This window comes from Lathyrus oleraceus, chromosome 2 (assembly GCF_024323335.1).
Source record: "Lathyrus oleraceus cultivar Zhongwan6 chromosome 2, CAAS_Psat_ZW6_1.0, whole genome shotgun sequence".
NCBI classification, from domain to species: domain Eukaryota; kingdom Viridiplantae; phylum Streptophyta; class Magnoliopsida; order Fabales; family Fabaceae; genus Lathyrus; species Lathyrus oleraceus.
The window spans coordinates 149,195,233-149,213,813 of NC_066580.1; the positions used below are offsets into that span (position 1 = coordinate 149,195,233).

Here is an 18,581-nt window from a genome sequence, read left to right on the forward strand (position 1 = left end):
CTCTAGGGTCCTTAGGAGCCTCTAATACCAATATGCACCTTAAATCCTCCATAATTTGATATTATTGACACCTATGGTCAACTAATTGGACGCTTATGAGTAAGAGAGTTAACCATTGACTCTGACCTTGACCCATCCAGCGCCCTGGGCCTCATTTTTGGGCTTAGTCCCTATTTGTTTTCGCACCCCCTTTGGGTTTCTGATTACAAATTTGTTTTATTTATTTCTCTTTTAATTTTTCCTCTTTCATTTTGTTTTAATGGTACTTAAGCCCAATATTATTATCTTTATTATTATACATCATTTCTCATGTATGTACCTCCCTTTCCTCTAGTTTATTTCTCTTATCTTTTATTTTACATTTCCTTTTTTTAATTCAGTAATAATAACCAAAAGTAATTAAATAAGAGAACTATCAAAATCAATCTTTCAAAAGCAAAAATGTTAAACACTTGATCAACATCAAGTTACTTTTCAAAATTCTTTCCAATCAAAGTCAAAAGTATTTTCAAAATCAATTTCAAAAATGAATCAACATTAAGTTACTTTTCAAAGCAAAAACATTTCATCACTCTTTCATAAAGTTAACTATTTCACAATCAATTCAATTTCAAACCACAAATATTCAAATCAAACACTTAATCAACATCAAGTCTTTTTCAAACTCAATCAATAATTTCATAATCTTTTTCCCAATAAAAATAGTTGAAAAGGGAATGAGAGATTCACATCCTTCCGTATCTTGAATAAACGAGTGATTGGCGTACGCTTCATTGTTTGAATATTTGTCTTCCAAATAAAACACTTTAATCAAACTTGGATGAAAAGGGAATGGGATATGCACATCATTCTGCTCCAAGAATAAACGAGTAGTTGTCATTGCTTGAATATTCGTTTTCCGCCAATAATTTTCAAAATTCTAAACTTCGACGAAATAAGGAATGAGGGAGGCTCATCCTTCTGCTCCTCGACTAAACGAATGGTTGGCATACGCTTCATTGCTAGTGTATTCATCATCCACCTAAAAATAATCTCAACCAATCAAATCATTTTCTGTCCTAGCACAACTACAAACTTTTCACAAACGAACAATGTTTTATCCATTCTAACGTGATACAAGAAAATGCTCAAGCCTCCCACGCGCGAGCATACAAGCAACGTTTAACTGCTAGAATGAGATCAAACATGATCAGTTCTACTGCAATATAATCAAAAACTCAACCTTCCCATGCGCGAGGATACAAGTAACATTACCGCTAGAAGACAACCTAAACTTGTTCACTAAAATCAATCAACAAACATTCATTTGCTACCAAAAACTACATAGCTTTGAATTCCTCATCGCACCATAGGATACGTAGGAGCAACATTCTTCGTCTCGTCAAGCACTATAACAAAAAATCCAAAAATACCTTTGTCTTGACAAGAACTACATAGCTTTGAATTCCTTATTGCACCAGAGGACATGTAGGGGAGAGATTCAACGTCTCTTCAAGCAAAATAAAAAATCCAAAAAAACATTTTTCTTGCTAAGAACCACGTAGCTTTGAACTCCTCATCGCACTTGAGGATACGTAGGAGTAAGACTCACAATCTTATCAAACACCCTAATAAAAAACTTATTTTTAGTCCTTTTCATTTCACATACACATGATTATATTTGAAGAAAACAAATAACATTATACTAATACTCTTTCGAAGAACTAAATAAACGGTTCCCGTTGAGTACAACAGATGTGGAGGATGTTAATATCTTCCCCTCTCATAATCGACTCCAAAACATGAATTTGGTTCCGATGGCCATTTTATTTTACATTAAGATTTTTATCGATATTTTCCATTTCCTTTTGGATAAATAAACTTCAGTGACGACTCTATTGTTATTTCGAGGTTCGTATGCTCGATTATTTTTTGCGTTGCGACAACATCCTACTTTTGCATCAATACATCAGCTTCCAACTTTCCACAATGCATTCAGACTCCTTTTACATTGCTATGTACCGATAACAATATTCAGCAACACCAAAGTCGTTTCCACATTCAAACTAAAATTTGACATGTTTATATAATACCTCTATTTGTGCAAGGCCAATATGTTATAATAGAGTCATCCTTTAAGAAGTTGGAACTCGAAGATGACATAATTCCATGATATCAACAAACTCACTCACTAAACCACCCTAACCTCAGTACTTATAGAACATAGAAGTTATTCTAATTGCGCAAATTAATTCAATTCATAATGTCAACCACAAGCACTAGCCTCTTTTCCAAGTTTTACCATATTATCACCAAGCTTTCTATCCTCCTTAATGTACATTAAAAATTACAAGTTTTGTCATGTAATAGAGTGACACAAAATACAAAAATTTGAAATTCACAAAGAAGAAATGATTTTTTTCCCAAATAAAAAAGGATATGATATATTTTTATTTATACCTTAGAAACTGTGATTTTCATGCATTCATGCTTCATCAGCTGACCATGATTCTAAATAAGGAAAATTAAAATGGGTATTAAATACCCCAATATTAAAAAATTATGCAAATGAAAAAGAAAAAAATTGAGATTTTAATTGAAAGCGTAATAACCTGGGCAAGAACGTCTGATGTGCGTGGGTTGATCCAACTTGGTGATTTTCATCGATGCAGTTTTTGCAAAATGCGCAAAATAAAACAAAGGAATTTCAGTGTGTTGTGGGAAAACGATTAGGGATTATTTATGTTTTCCGCTTCAGCTATCATTGGAAATGGCATAAAGGCTTCACAACATACCAGTTCAGTTCTTCATTACTCAAATAAGATAAAAACATATAAACAATGCAAAAAAATCCCATTACAAAATAAATTGATTAGTATGGAGAGATTCAATTGGTTGAGAATTTGTTTAGATAGATATGTAAAATGATTTTGATTTGAAGATTAATATAGAGAAGGGGAAAATTTTAGGGTTTGAAAAAGAAGAAAGTTTTTGGTATAAGGGTAAAGCTTTCACGATACAAATCCCTCAATTATTAATTACTTTAATTTTTTACCTTTTTTTTTCAATATATGAGATGAATGAATAAGAGAATGAGTGAGAGCAGTGCAAAAAATTACTTTACTTCAAAATCTAAGATGAACGAATGAGTGAAAATGATGAGATTAATTACTTAAATCTAAGATGAACGAATGAGTGATAATGATCAGATGAGCGAGTGAAAGCTAGGGCATAAATCTATCACGGGAATGAAAGGAACAACGAATAAGGTTAGGGCACACAATTATTTTATGAGAATAAGAAACGCAGCGAGTAGAAGAATTAAAACCTAATTATACATTTCACTTTATGAATTTGTTCTGATACTACTAAAAATTAAGTTTTAATAAATAAATTTTATAGTTATGTGTATATAAATGTAATAGTATAATATAATAGATGAAATACGTTTATAGCCTAACGGATATACTTTTAGGCTAATATGGCTAGGAATTTGAGTTCGCACCTCACTTTGCTCAAAATTTAAAAAATGCAATGAATAACTTGAAAACGCTTTCTTAAATATGGGGATTAGGGTTCGAACCATGTGTAGACCAGTTTTCATTATAGGTGATTTAAATAAAAAAGACTACATTAAAAAATTGTGGCTAAAGAGATTAATATACAGTTATCTTTCGCCCACGCGTATAGAGTCATTTCTTAAGGTGAATAGGCAACATTTCTGTTTAGGTCACATTTTTAAAACTGTAGCTTAAAGTTAAGAAGCGGCGGTTTTCAACAAAAACCTAAAATCTTATCAACAGATAGTGCAGCCTATTACCCTTATAAGAATAATTTTTTAAGCCATTGTCTAATGATATGTTGTCTAAAGAGAAAAATGTTGTAGGAGGAAGAAGGCATCTCTTGTAGTGATGAGAAGTAGGAGGGTGGGGATGAAAAGTGAGGGTATAATGTAAATAAAGGAATGATGAGGATAATGGTAAAGATAAAGAAGTGAATATTTATTTCTTGACATGACTGCTATTTTCCAACATGGTTTGGAGGGATATTTTTTTGGTTTCAAAGTCTAAAGGCACTCATAGTAATTAATTCTTTCTTGATGAAAATGTAACTCAAGATATATGTCTTATAGTAATGTAAAATAACTGTTTCGGCTATTACAAATTTAGCCGAACCAAAAGCTAAAGACGATTTTGTTCTCATTTCAATCATTTATATTTTTAAAAAATTAAAATAGAAGAAGCAAAATCTTTTTTCTAATTATATATTGAGTTATCAAGAGACAATTCTTACAAAAATTAATAAATATTTTTAATTGAAATTATATAGATAGGGATGACAGTAGACAAGGTTTGGACAATGTGTTATTGTACTCGTCCCCATTAGTTCATTTTGAAAATATTTATGTAATCAAATACATACCTATATGAGCATTTATGTTTGTATCTGCACCAATACACTATGTTTACTGAAGTCCTACTAAAACATAGTGTGTTTCCTTTATAATGAAGGAAGACTATATTAAATTCAAAATAAATCAGAGCCCTTTTTCATTTTATTTGTTACAACAATCACCAACAAATCAATAACTATAAATATTACAAATAAATGTAACAATTTATCTTGGTCACTAATTATCGTTGCAAACCTTTATTTAAAATGTTGAACACTACATTGAATTTTACATATTTTGGTAAAAATGTAATTTATTTACCAAGAGTTTTAGCCTTAATTTAATTGTTTCTTATGAAAGAAACTAGGGAGTGATTACTTAATATATGTACTTTTTATATGATAGTCAATTTCAACTTACAAGGAACAATCTCGAATGAAAATAAAAATAACATTATTAAATTTGAACAATTTTATCATTTTAAAGTACGATAATAGTCTACTTCTTCATATTCACCATACAATGCATGCAGTTATGAATAGATTAAAAAAAATCACGGTATACTCTCATAAGGTGAAGAACTCGATGCTATTGTTGTTGTTGATTTATGCACAGTAGCATCATCAGTCATGCTTATTGATAACTCAGAAGCTGCTACATTTGTTTGAGACATATGTGGCATTTCATTCCTTTTGCCCCATAAAAAGTAATACAATCCTAGAATAATCAAAATCATGCCCAACAACCTATAAATTTGTTTTAAAATTAGCAATTTATCTATGCTTGATTAACAAATAAAAGTTCAATTTCATTTTCTTTCTACTTTTATAATTATTAACACACATTGTCATGTTGGATTGTAAGTTAAATAACTTTATAAATATAAATAAATAAGTCCTTCAATCATAGAGATGAAATAAATAAAAAGTATACCAAAGAAAAAATTTGAGTTCTATATATTATTTCTTTATTGTAAAACTAACTAATGATTACATAAAGATACCTATAAAAAGAATTCTCTTATGAACCAACAAACTTTGTTATTATGTAACAGTACTTATTAAATGATAAATACAATTTTTTTAAAAAAAATAGAATAAACTTGAAAATTCAACTAATTTATATTAAATAGTACTAAAGTTTGGTTGAAGCTCGGTTTGTCCAACCAATTTTATATATTTTTTAATATTTAAATATTTCTATTTATTTATTTACTTACTTACTTGTTATATGATTTAATCATGATGGAATCAATTAAACAATAATTAAAAAGTATTATTAATTTAATCTTCTATTTAGCTTTTAAAACAATAAGTATTATTTACACTATTACATTCATCTATACCTATGTTATTTCTAACCATGAATTTATATTTAACATTAGCTATCCTATAAACTAAAATAATAATTAAATTAGGAAATTTTATTTTATTTTTTCACTTAAGATATCATCCTGTCTAGAGAAAAAGACAAATAACTCAAACAGAATGATTCTTTTAAATAATTGATATTTTCTAATGAATATCATTTCGATATAATTAAAATTGAAGTTGAAATATTAACCATATGTTGAACGGTGATTAACTTCCAATAGTGGCATACCATATTGTTATTTATTACTTCGACTTATTTAAATACACATACTAACAATAAAAGGATTTAGTTTAGTCTTAGTGTCAAGAAATGATTACGTGATAGGAGAATCGGTAGTCAAATAATAATTTAAAGGAAAAATGAAAATTCTTACGTTCCAACTCTTAGTGGTTCGCCAAGTACAATAGCCTCTAATATTGCAACAAAAACTAGAGTAAGAGGATTGAACATTGAAGGATAAGTAGGTCCCTTAATAGTAATTGCCCATGATAGTAAACAAAATGTAGCAGCAGTAGCCAATACTCCCTAAATAATGAAATTCAACTCATTAGTGTTTAAGATTCTCATTGAGATTACATTATTAAAACAAATCAAAGAAAAGAGTTCGCAACATTTAAAACCAAATTATTATTCTTTATTGTTATAGTAGTGATTGGATCCTAGCATGAAACTTTAGATCTAAATTGTTTATCGTTATAATCCTCACATGTCCACCTAATCTTTCCCGCAATGTTCATTTAATGTATAAGTATAACTAAAGGTAAACATTATTCAATAAAAATGATCTTACCGAATAAAGTATAGTAATAAGTTGTAGATTCCACTCTAACCTCCAAGATTCTTTACTAGAATTTATGAATACACCTATTACTGCTGATTGAATTGCAGCCATAATGCACGATAGCATTGTTCCCCAATATCTCAATGGAAATACTTTAACCAACTTAACCTATTTATATTTTGAAGCATATTAGTTATTTATTTCGCAATAAATATTTTAAGTTTAAAGTGTCCCAAGAATTTTGATAAATTCATTAATATAGTGTTCGTATAAATTGAATATTTTTAAATATAATAACTAATTACTCAAGTGATATACAACATCATAAAATGTTAAACTTCATAGGGTAAAAATGATTCCAATTCACTTGGAGAATAAAGAGTATTATGCATTATGCTTCACATAAAAAAATATATTGAATTAATTAAAAAAATTAAACACATGATACCATATGCTCTATAAAAAGATTTTATAACATACCTAACTACTTATTAACAAATTACTTATTAACAAATGCAATTTATTTCATTGAAATTACTAACTATTTTTTTAACTGTGCCCAATCAGTAATGACATGTTATACGAGTTTATTTATTCATGTGATTTATAACTATAACAAAATAAAAATCAAAGCCAAAGACATGTTTAATATTTTAATAGTAGAAAAATTAAAAATATGAGTAGATACATACTTGCATGATAAACCATGTTGTGTAAGAACAACACGATCCAATTAAAAAGAAAGTCCCATGAAGCATGTGAGTTTTGTGTGTTGCAGTCACAATCTTATCAACATAGTGATTGTGATGTTGACCAATATAAAATTCCTTTCCTTTGTAAAGACTTGTAGCTAATGCTCCACCAACACACGCAATTGTCCCGAGACACTTGGCTTTACCACTCAATGTTTCAATCTTTAGATTCTCTATTCTGCAATAATCATTCATAATTTCTATATGACATATTTTACATACTAATTAAATTTATCTTCAATAAATTTATATATTACCTGAGCATGATAGAGATCAAGAAAGTGCAAATAGGGATTAAGTTGAGGAAGTTGACAGAGTAAGTAGCAGTCGTGTCTCGAAGACCAAAATAGAATAATCCTAGAGACATTGTCATCCTGTTATTGGTTTAATTATTTCATTAGAAACTAAGGTAAAATTCACTTTATTTTTGTAATGTGAAGACTATAAATCCTCTTAATTTATCCAAAGGTGTAAGTTACTCTTATAAAATCATCGGTGAAAAATATTTGAATTTAATCGTTATTAATTTTAAAAAGAAAATATGAATTGATATTGACCCGAATGATTTACCTATTGTTATGAGAAAGCAAAAATGATCTCGAGTTTTTATACATATTTCTTTGTAATAGCAAATTTTTATTTGAGTCATTGATTCTTTAAGAATTACATTATCTATTCAAGATGTATTAATAAAAATTATGTTCAAACTATCAACGAGGAAATGAAAGAACTTAAGAAATATATGATTTGGGAGATTATTGAAAAGAAAAAACACAAGAAAAAAATGAGATGTAAGTGGATCAATATAGTAGTAAGATATTAATGACACTCTTGATTGTTATAAGGCCATTATGGTGAGTTAATTTTGGCATGCCCTAAGGGAAAAGGGAAAGACATATACAAATTATAGACCAAGTTCTACTATATACAAAAGTCATTCCATGAAGCTGGCTCTTATTTAAAATAGGTGGGAGTCTAACTATAGAGTCATACACCAATATTAATATTCTTATGTATATTGTACTTTCTTTTTTAAGAATCTTGTTGCATGGAGAATAAAGATAAAAGAGAAGCACCAAAGTGGATTTTCAAACTATGTCATAAGAAACCGTAAACTATTATAAATGAAATAAGTGTTAGAATATTTGAAGATACGCTATGAAAACTATATGAAAGGTTTTTGTAATAAATTAGTCATAAGTATTGCACATAATTATTTTTAGTATGACATGAAAAAACACATTATTATTAACCAAAATTTTATTAAATAGATTTTGAATAGTAGATTGATAACTACAAATTATCTTCTTTTTAGATTCTAGTTCTGAAATTTGTTAACAAAAGATTTATTAACTGAATGATTCAATCAACTTACGTACAAATTTGTAAAGGTTAATATTTATTCACCAATTTAAAAGGGTATTTTAAATAATAGACCATAATTAATAATATTTGTAATCAATTTTTAATATAATACCGTGGTCCATAGATAAAATTAATTAAAATTAGGTTTTATCGTAACATAATTTAAAATATATTGAAATATTTTTTTTTAAAATTTTAACATTATTGTTGTAATAAATATAATAGGTGAAAGGTAAAGAGGATGTTGTCATGTGGACTTGGATTATCATATTACCTTTTAAATATGTAATTTACTTTAAAATTTTCTATTCTATTTTGATTTTGTAATATAAAACATAGGAGAAGTAGTTTAGATTGTTTTTATTGATAAAATATAAAAAATAATAATATATTAATTCTTTAATTAATGAAATTTGGATTGCATAGTTAAATATATATGAATTAATTGATTGAGTTTTAAGTTTTAATGGACATAGATGGATTGAACAATTCAGTTAATATATTTTACAAAACTTATATGACTATCAGGGGTGGTAATTCTCTCGGACGAAAATCAAATCAAATTTTAAAAGGTATGTCATTCTATAACATTCATTATCTAATCTTATTATTACTAATTTGTATTTATTCAATATATTTAAATTCTTTCAATTGGTATCATAGTTATGTTAGAGGCATATTATGGTTATATTTTTAAATTAATGAAACTTTGCGATGTTGTGTAATATAAGAATTGCAATTATAAATCTTATCTTTAATATTATAGAAATTATATAATTTTCGTCAAATAGACATTAAAATTGAATTCATATTTTAAGGGAAGATTTAGGTCGATCTTCACTTTACATTGAATTATTTTACTATATCCCTAACATTGTAGTACATCTGAATCACTCATCAAAATCATTTCTTTGATTTCCACCTTCATGAATTTTTCAATGTCTTCTTCACTTGTAAATGTCTAAGACCAACAATGTCTCCCCCAATTCTTCTTCTGTTATAACTTCTGATTTTTTATTTTGGTTTCTTTAGATGTTTTCTAGACAACACAGTTGAGTTTTCGTTTCAAAATTTAAAATTTAAATTATAGGTGAAAGTTGTTTTGATACACGGTAATAATGATCTCAAGATTTTATTAGAGCTGATATAGTAAAGCAAAAAATATGAACCAGTTATAAAAATTATAAAACCTTAAAAACAATGTATTATATTAGACTAACTTAAGTCACATTTCTAACCTATTAATCTAATTTATTATTCATATAATTATGATAACTTAATTAAAATAAGAATAATATTTCTAATATTTTAAATATATTATTATAAAACAACGTATTATAAACATATTATAGTTTATTATAAAAATTTAATAATAAATTGTAGATAATAAAATTATAGTTTATTATAAAAATTTAATAATTAATTAATTATATAATAAAATTTTAAATATTTAATTATGAAGAATAAATTTATCTATAATTTATATTAAAAAATGAAAAGTATTAAAGAGTTACTATGAATGATTAGATAACGAATGTTATATTTTGAATCCATAGTAAACTTTAATTAATTATAATTAAAAGCATTTAAATATTGAAAAATTTAAGTGATGAGGTTGTTCACCTATGATAATTAAATATGTCTATATTCAAAATCTTGTCGGATCATTTTGACCATGTTTATAAAATTATTAAAAAAAACACTTATTAGTTTAAAAGCATTTATGAGACAACCTCCCAATTACAAAACAACTGATTACACTGCACTGCAATGATATTGTTTATAAATATTTGAGGTCCTCTGTAACGAACAAGGTTGTACAGGCCTAAATCCGACCCTACTTACATTAACAACTCAACATTAAGTTATTCTAATGAATTCGTAACATGTTCTAAGTGACTATCTTTCATGATATTGTCTAAATAGTATACTAAAATTTGTGTAGTTTGAACAAGTATATTTATACATCTTACGTTTCGGTCTTTTCCTTTTTCTTTAGAATAAACCTAATTTTCGATTTCATTGTTGAGGATATTATTCAATTGAAATTAGAAATTATTTCAAGAGTTATGCTTCTAAATATCGCGCGATGATTTTTACATGTAAAAAAGTTGAAAGTTGTTGGGGGAATTTTTCACTAAGGAGCATTGAATATTGCGAGACTTCTTTTCTATAGCAATATCTTTATGAGAGACACACCACATATTCACCTAAAACCTTAAGGTGATAGGTGAGTGGATTCTCACACTACTCACACTTGACACATTCTCAACACCCCCCTCAAGTGTGAGTCCACGTATTCACCTAAAACCTTAAGGTGATAGGTGAGTGGATTCTCACACTACTCACACTTGACACATTCTCAACACCCCCTCAAGTGTAAACCTTAAGGTGATAGGTGAGTGTATTCTCACACTACTCACACTTGACACATTTTCAACACCCCCTCAAGTGTGAGTCCACAATGCTCCCCCTCAAGTGAAAACTCTTCTTACTTCCGCAAACATTGAATATTGTGAGACTTCTTTTCTAGAGCAATATCTTTGTGAGAGACACACCATATATTCACCTAAAACCTTAAGGTGATAGGTAAGTGGGTTCTCTCACTTATAAATGCTCAAGTCTCCACATTATCAACCAATGTGGAATTATTATTCACGTTACTCACAATTGACACATTCTCAATAATTTTTTTATATTAAATCGTGAGTAATCAATATTTTGATTTTTTATGGAACCTAGAGTTTTGTTTATTCAGTGTTTGTTTCTTTACTTACTTAATATTATGAAAATTAAAATGAGAACTTTTAAATATTTTAGGCTAAAAATTTGTTGTGTTTAATTGTCTTATTCGTAAATTTTAAATCTGATCAAAAAATGGATCATTACGGTTTGTTTTATAAAATGAAACAAGAGAATATCCAACCATTACGCTATTTTAGGATGATATGACAAAATAGATGACCAGAATTTTATTAAAGAGAAGTTGAATAATAAATTAATTACTACAATTTACATTCCTTTTGGACACACTCCGTAATTTTTATTAATTACTAAAATTCGTTAATAAAAGATTTATTAATAAAGTTCAATCAACTTGCTTACGAGCTTATAATTTTTAATATTTACTCAAATCCTAAATAATATTATTTATAGTTTATTTTTTATATAACATATGGTCTCTTTGATTAAACCAATTAACTTTAGTTTGTATTGTAACATAATTTATATAATATTGAAATCATTTTTCAAAAAATTTTACACGGTTGTTGTAAGAAACATGTTAGGTGAAAGAATTTTCTATTTTGATTCAATCATCTAAAACATGGTAGAAGTAGTTTAGATTGACTTTGTTGATACTTTAGGAAAATGAATTCTAAAATTGTATTAGAAGAACTAATTAAAAATATAAAAAATACTATAATTATAAACAACTTGAGTTAGCAAAATTCTTTGTGAAATATTTGAATTTCAATTCTTTGGTTCAATTTCAAATAATAAATTAGCACAACAAAATACTTATATCAAACCAAATGCTCATAACCATGAGAAATGTGCCAAATACATTTATGTATAAAAGGAAGGTGTAAAATATAATTCTTTTTGTTATATTTCACAAATATATAATGACTTCTTTACTTATTCAGACTTCTTCTTCTTTTGGATGATAATACTTATTCACATTTCTTTACATTAATTTAAAATCGTGCAAATTACAAATTCAAAAAAAGTGTCAATAAGTTATAAACTTATGAAAGAGAAGATCATGTTTAATAATTAAAAAATTATTATAAAAGATTATAAATACAACACCAATATAATTGATAATATTAATTATAAATCTAAGTATCTTGGTGCAAAAATTGAATTATAAAAAAATCGGATAGATTTATAAAACTTTCTAGAAAATTTTTAGATCAGTTTAAATATATTTTACCGTGTATATTAAATTTATCCAACTCATGCCTACCCTTAAAAAAAGTCAATCAAGTTGATAAAAAAAATTAATAAAACAAGAAGAAAATAGTACTAACAAGAAATATTATGCTTACCCAACCAATGCATTAATGAAAAGCCACAACAAAATCCTCCAATTGAACTTCTTGGCAAGTCCTCTGCAATCACAACTAATCATCATAAACTTTCTAATTAATAAATATGTCCAACTATTCTTATTTAAGGTTAGGGTTCTTATATATTAATATCAATGTCCCCTTTCTAGACAGATATATTAGTTTTTTTACAATAAGAGTCTTTTATTTTTGTAATGTAACATTAACTAATATTTATCAACTTTACTTTTAATAAATATTATTTACATTATTTTCAAGTTATTAAATTATAATAAATTTTATGATAATCAATAGTAATATAAGACAAAAATAAAAATAAAATGAACAAGTTATAAAGATTAATGTTCTCTATCCTAATTGAAAGCAGGTACTACTTATAACTTCTCGAGGCAATATACATGAACGGTCACTTAATTTGTTTGTAGTGTTAATTAATTGAACTGTGGGGCTATCTCTTATATATTATGATATATTAAGGTGAATTCATACACTTTCTTTGACTAGATTCATAATCTTGAGGTTTTCCTTAACTTATAGCTAATAGAATATTTTGTCTTTTATATATATATATATATATATATATATATATATATATATATATATATATATATATATATATATATATATATATATATATATATATATATATATATATATATATATATATATATTAAAATAAAAATTATAAAACATTAAATATTATAGTATTATCAATTAATTAATTCACTATACATGCTAGGTTGTTAAACGGTTTAGAAAATTGAGATAAAAAGCATAAACAAAAGTTAGAGGATTATGAAGTTTTGGAGAAAGAATGGTACTACTAGAAATTAAAACATGTATATAAAGATGAAGATTGAAACAATAAAAAATAAATTACCTTTCAAAATAGAGTGCAAATGGAGCAATAGAAACAGCAGCAACAATATATCTATAGGTAGTGAGTGCAAAAATGAAACTACCCTGAACCAAAATGATCCTCGACAAAAGTTGCATTCCAGTTGCAAAAATTTGCACTAAAAGCATGCTTAGAAAAGCTTGAGAAGACATGAACCACTTTTTCACACTTTCCATTCTCTCACTTTGTTTGATGAAAATAGATAATAATATCCAAAAAGAGAAAAAATAAAGTGGTGTGTTGAACTCAAGAGAGATGGTTGGAGCAATATATAATTAGAGAGTTAGTAAGTTGGTTTGGTATTTCAATGGTTTTTTTAGTATGAAAAAGTTAAAAGTTAAAAATCATTAGTAGAAATAAATGCTGGAAAACAAATTGAAAAATTAAAGAATATTGGTAACCAGCTTTTAATCCACCTTATAAGCACTTAGTAGTATTTTTCTGTAATATGCATAATTCATATGGTTGAGTTGATATTTAGGATATTTCGTGAAGGAAATTGTTGTTGGATGCCATTCTAGTTAAGTGTTAATGCATTTTAGAAAGAAAAATATTTATCATTTAAAAAGACTTCTAATCAAAAAGTTTAAACGTGAAGAAACAAAATTAAAGAAAGATCATAATGGATAGTAAAATACAAAAAATATAATAATAGAAACAGGTCTTATATTTGCTTCTTTGAACCAATATTAGTTAATATAGCCAAAATAAGTAATGTCATTATATAAGTTAATAATAGGAGTTAGGATTAATAAAACATTTCTTCTTATATTCTTCTTATATTCTTCTTATATTTTTATATTTTGCCGATTCAAGCTAAAACTTTACCAAAATGATAATAAATTTTAGAAAACTCAAGTAGAGAATTAATTTGCATGAGATAACTCTTTCCATAAGCCTAGGACACGTTTCTTGCGTGATGCGGTGGTGTTCTAAAATTTTTTTTTATTGACTCATTGGGTTGGAATATTCATAGAAAAGGGACCAAATTATGTGTAGGTGAGAGTCAACCTATTTATTAGTTAACACATCAAATATAACAAGATCATTCTTAAATAATTATACGAGGCTGACAAAGGTTCAAGAGAGTTAGTTGGACTTCATGAATTAAGATAATATCATAGTTTAGAGGGCACTCTATTTATGGATTCTCATTTGAAACAACATTCGTTAATAAAAAAATAAGCAAACTTAGAAAGATTTAAACATAAATATTACTATAGAGACTTTATACACGGTTTTAATCACTCATAATAGTCTAGTTATTAAGAATGGGCACTATAACATATATGAGATTCTGGAAAAAAGATAACATCAACAACATCCTTCATGAGCACTAAAGAGATAACACAATTTCTCAGTTCACTTAAAAAACACTCATACCTCTATTGATTTAATAGAGAATAGAGTTTGCAAATTATTCTTACTAAAAATAATAAAATGTTGATTTCTTCAATGCTAAGTCAGAGAGAGCCTCAAATGATTAATTAAGTATTTGTAAATATTTTTCTCAAGTAGTTCTTGTTTTTCCTCGGGGAAGAAATCTCCCTTTTATACTCAATCAACCACCACCAATTGCCCTTAAAGGGACGCTTCTTCATATTACTCATTAAGGCGACTTGGAGTAACATTCGTCGTCTTCCAAAATCATAATATTTTTTCTCTTATCTTCTACAACCCCTTGCCATTATAGAGACGTTTCATAATCGTCTATTGTGACTATTCACATGATTTCCTAGCATTGCTTATAGGGTAGGAGTCGACTTGTTCTTCTGTCAGAGTAAGGCCGACCTACTTGTATGTGAACTTTAATCGGATTCCGATTTGTGTAAGATGTGTGCTTATGCGACTTACCGACTCTCATTTTTCAGCATTACTCTTTTTGATAGGATTTCCTTACCGTTACAAACTTATTTTTTAAAAAAGACGTGTATGTTCAAATTCTTAGAAAAATTTGATGTATTCTTAGTCTCTGATTGTATAACCAAAGCAATTTTTGTGGTTAAATAGATGTATCAAATGAATTGAATGAAAAAGAAATATCAAGTTAAGAGTATTGTCTTTTGTTTTCTTTTCTGAATTCTGAACTTCTTAAATCAATTTGCAATAAAGAAATTAATTATGATTGAAAGAATTGTATGCAATAATTAAAAGGGAAAAAGACTTCATTGAACTAAAGGAATGATTACAAAAAGATGTTTATAACATTAATCCTAATCATCTCTAAGTATACAATTGTAGAAAAAGTTTCTCTAATCTAAATTCAGTTCCTCTTCATCATCTGAATTAAAATGAAACACTTCTTGGTATCTTCTCTTTGAATTCTTCTTCTAATTTTATTTTGTGGCTTCTGTGTCTAAGGAAGAAAGATTGAAAAAAAATATCTTTAAAAGGTCTAACTTTCTGATTTGAAGTTGCATCAAAGACTTGAAAAACCTCTAAAATAATAGAAGAATAAGATTGGTTAGAAGTTGTGTTCATATTAAAACAGATGTATATTTGAATGAATGAGGATTTGTGATCTGGACTGAACATGAGCGTTTATAACAAAAAATTTAAAGATCAAACACCTTATATGTTCAAGTTTATGATCTGTGAAAATCTATAGGCCAAACACTAATTAAGCATGCTATACTAAATCATAATTACTTCTTGGAAACTAAAATGGTAGTGATTTTCCATCAGAAATAAAAAATCTCTTTGGTCAAAATGTTTTTTTTCCAACTTGGTATCAATTTGTTTTAAACCGTTTTTTTATATTAGACTTTTGAAAAGTGTTTTAATTGGTTGTTTTATTTGTTTTAAATTCTTTTGTGTTCCTTCAAATTTTTTTGCTTTCAAAATGTTCTAGTTTTTATTGTTTTTCTTTTTATTTTAAAATATTTTTGATAATGACAAAGGGGGTGAAAATGTATAGAGTATTTAAGAAGAGAAAAATATCTTAACAAAACAATTTCCGCCATAACAGCTTCTGATTTATATTTATGTTGTTTATTTTTTTGTTTATTTTATGTACTTTGATGAGCTTAAATAACTAATTTTAATTTAACAAAGACAAGGATTTAAGAAGAAGCTTACAAACCTTACCTTAATGAGCTGTCAAGACTAAAGGAAGAGATTACAAACCTCAACCTGAGGTCTATCAAACTCTTGGAAGGTTACAAACCTCAAACTCTGTTGTTAGACTTTGTCGATTAAAATTATAGAATTAAATTAACACATATAAGAAGTTAAGAAAAGCTTACAAACCTCGTCTTAATGGACTATCAGACTTATGAGGAGCTTACAAACCTCACCTTAATGGATTGTCTAACTTAGGGGGAGCTTGCAAATCTCAGTCTCTGATATTAGACTGTGTTAGTTAAATCATTTATTCTTAAATACATTTATTTTATCATCATCAAAAAAGGGGAGATTGTTAGAACAAGATTTGTTTAAGCTCCTAAATAATTTTGATGATAACAAAGTATTTTAAAAACAACAGAGTTTACTAATGGTTATTCTAGTGCGTAGAATCAAAAGACATTAACCTCGATAATAATCAAGTTAATCACTAAGAAGAACAATTAAAATGAAGCAAAGTTGTTCTAAATCTGAAGTATCATAACCAAGCTTCCAGACTCTGATGAGTCTATCCATGTCTTTTAGATGCTGAACCTGAGCTTATCATGGAATCCAAGGATCAATAAGATCTAAAGACTGGAATCTTTTGAAGTAAGCAATCACTATTACAAGGAATGACCCTGCAATTTCTGAACATGTTTTACCAACACTTCTGAAGGATATGCTTCAAAGGAATTTGTGTACATCAAGTCATCAACTCTATAAGTGTTTATCTAGACCAGTTCAGATCAAGACTCTGATGAAGACAAGCTCAGAACCTATGAAATCTAGACTCGTATGTCTCAATCCAACCAGGTTTTCTGAAGACATACTTCAACTTTTGATCAAGCTTTAACTAATTATATAAAAACCCTATGTATCAAGAGTTTAAGTATAAGGATAGCAGCGAATCTGAACATGCTTCAACAAACGTCTACAAGAAGATTTCAAGTATGAAGTCATTCATAGAAGATCACGTGACAACGATATGATATTTTATGTCTAATCAGCATAACTCTATGTTTTCAGGAACTTATCTCTTCAACTGCTCTGAACTTTACTCTCTTCTCCCAACATCTTTATACTAGCTGAGTTAAGACTCATATTGTTATCCAATACATAAATACCTTCAACGGCTACTTCTAACATGATAGTATCAATGGCTATATGTACTATGGTAGTTTCAATCTTCAACAGATCTATTCTAGAAAAATCTATTTATAGATGAAGATTTAAAACATTCAAGAGAGTTATGGACTTGTGAAGTTCATGGAATAATCTCTCTAAGTTGAACCACTATCTCTCAAGAGAATGAATGTGAGTTCTAGATTTTGTGACTGGGTTCACATGGATGTGATACCAGTTCACTGAAATGAGTTGAGAGAAACACACTTCAAAATATTTATATAACCATAAGGGTTAAGTGTATGAGAGTGTGTATGAAACACACTTACATACATTTTGAACATATAGTATATGAATATGTTCATCAGAACAGAAAGGCACAGAGAAATAAAATATGTGCAAGGAGAGAAGAAGAATGACCACTTCATTCTTCCATACTCAAGAACAAACAACTCACATCTGCTCAAGAGTGTAAACCTTTGTGTATCTACTTATCCAAGAAGTACTCACATGAACATAAAGTTATACCTGATTATTATGGTTAAAAGAATCTGAAGACTCTAGTCGTTGTTCTCAAAGTAAATCTCTTTCTGATTAGATCGAGCATTAAAGTTCTAATCTGATTCGTTAGGAAAACAAGTCTCTTTCTATGTGATTGAGAAAAACTCCTTAACATGAGCTTAAGGTGGAAATTCCTGAACAGGTGTTTAGGAAAGGAAGTATCGAGATAGGTGCTTGA

The 18,581-nt window shown here is 27.6% G+C and overlaps 1 protein-coding gene across 4 annotated transcripts; it reads right to left on the reverse strand.

The window, feature by feature from the left end:
* Nucleotides 1–4,746: 4,746 nt before the first annotated feature.
* Nucleotides 4,747–14,134, reverse strand: LOC127118601 (WAT1-related protein At1g09380). 4 transcript variants are annotated; one of them, XM_051048821.1, is made up of 7 exons: nucleotides 13,598–14,134; nucleotides 12,697–12,759; nucleotides 7,537–7,653; nucleotides 7,220–7,457; nucleotides 6,537–6,695; nucleotides 6,120–6,271; nucleotides 4,747–5,061 (listed from the first exon to the last, which is right to left on the reverse strand). In XM_051048821.1, the coding sequence occupies exons 1-7, from the start codon at nucleotides 13,789–13,791 to the stop codon at nucleotides 4,926–4,928; spliced, it is 1,059 nt and encodes a 352-aa protein (XP_050904778.1). In that variant the 5' UTR covers nucleotides 13,792–14,134; the 3' UTR covers nucleotides 4,747–4,925. The 4 variants fall into 4 exon arrangements, with proteins under 4 accessions (XP_050904778.1, XP_050904777.1, XP_050904779.1 ...); XM_051048820.1 differs by having other exon boundaries at nucleotides 4,747–5,118; XM_051048823.1 differs by having other exon boundaries at nucleotides 4,809–5,089; nucleotides 13,598–14,132.
* Between the last annotated feature and the right edge of the window lie 4,447 nt (nucleotides 14,135–18,581).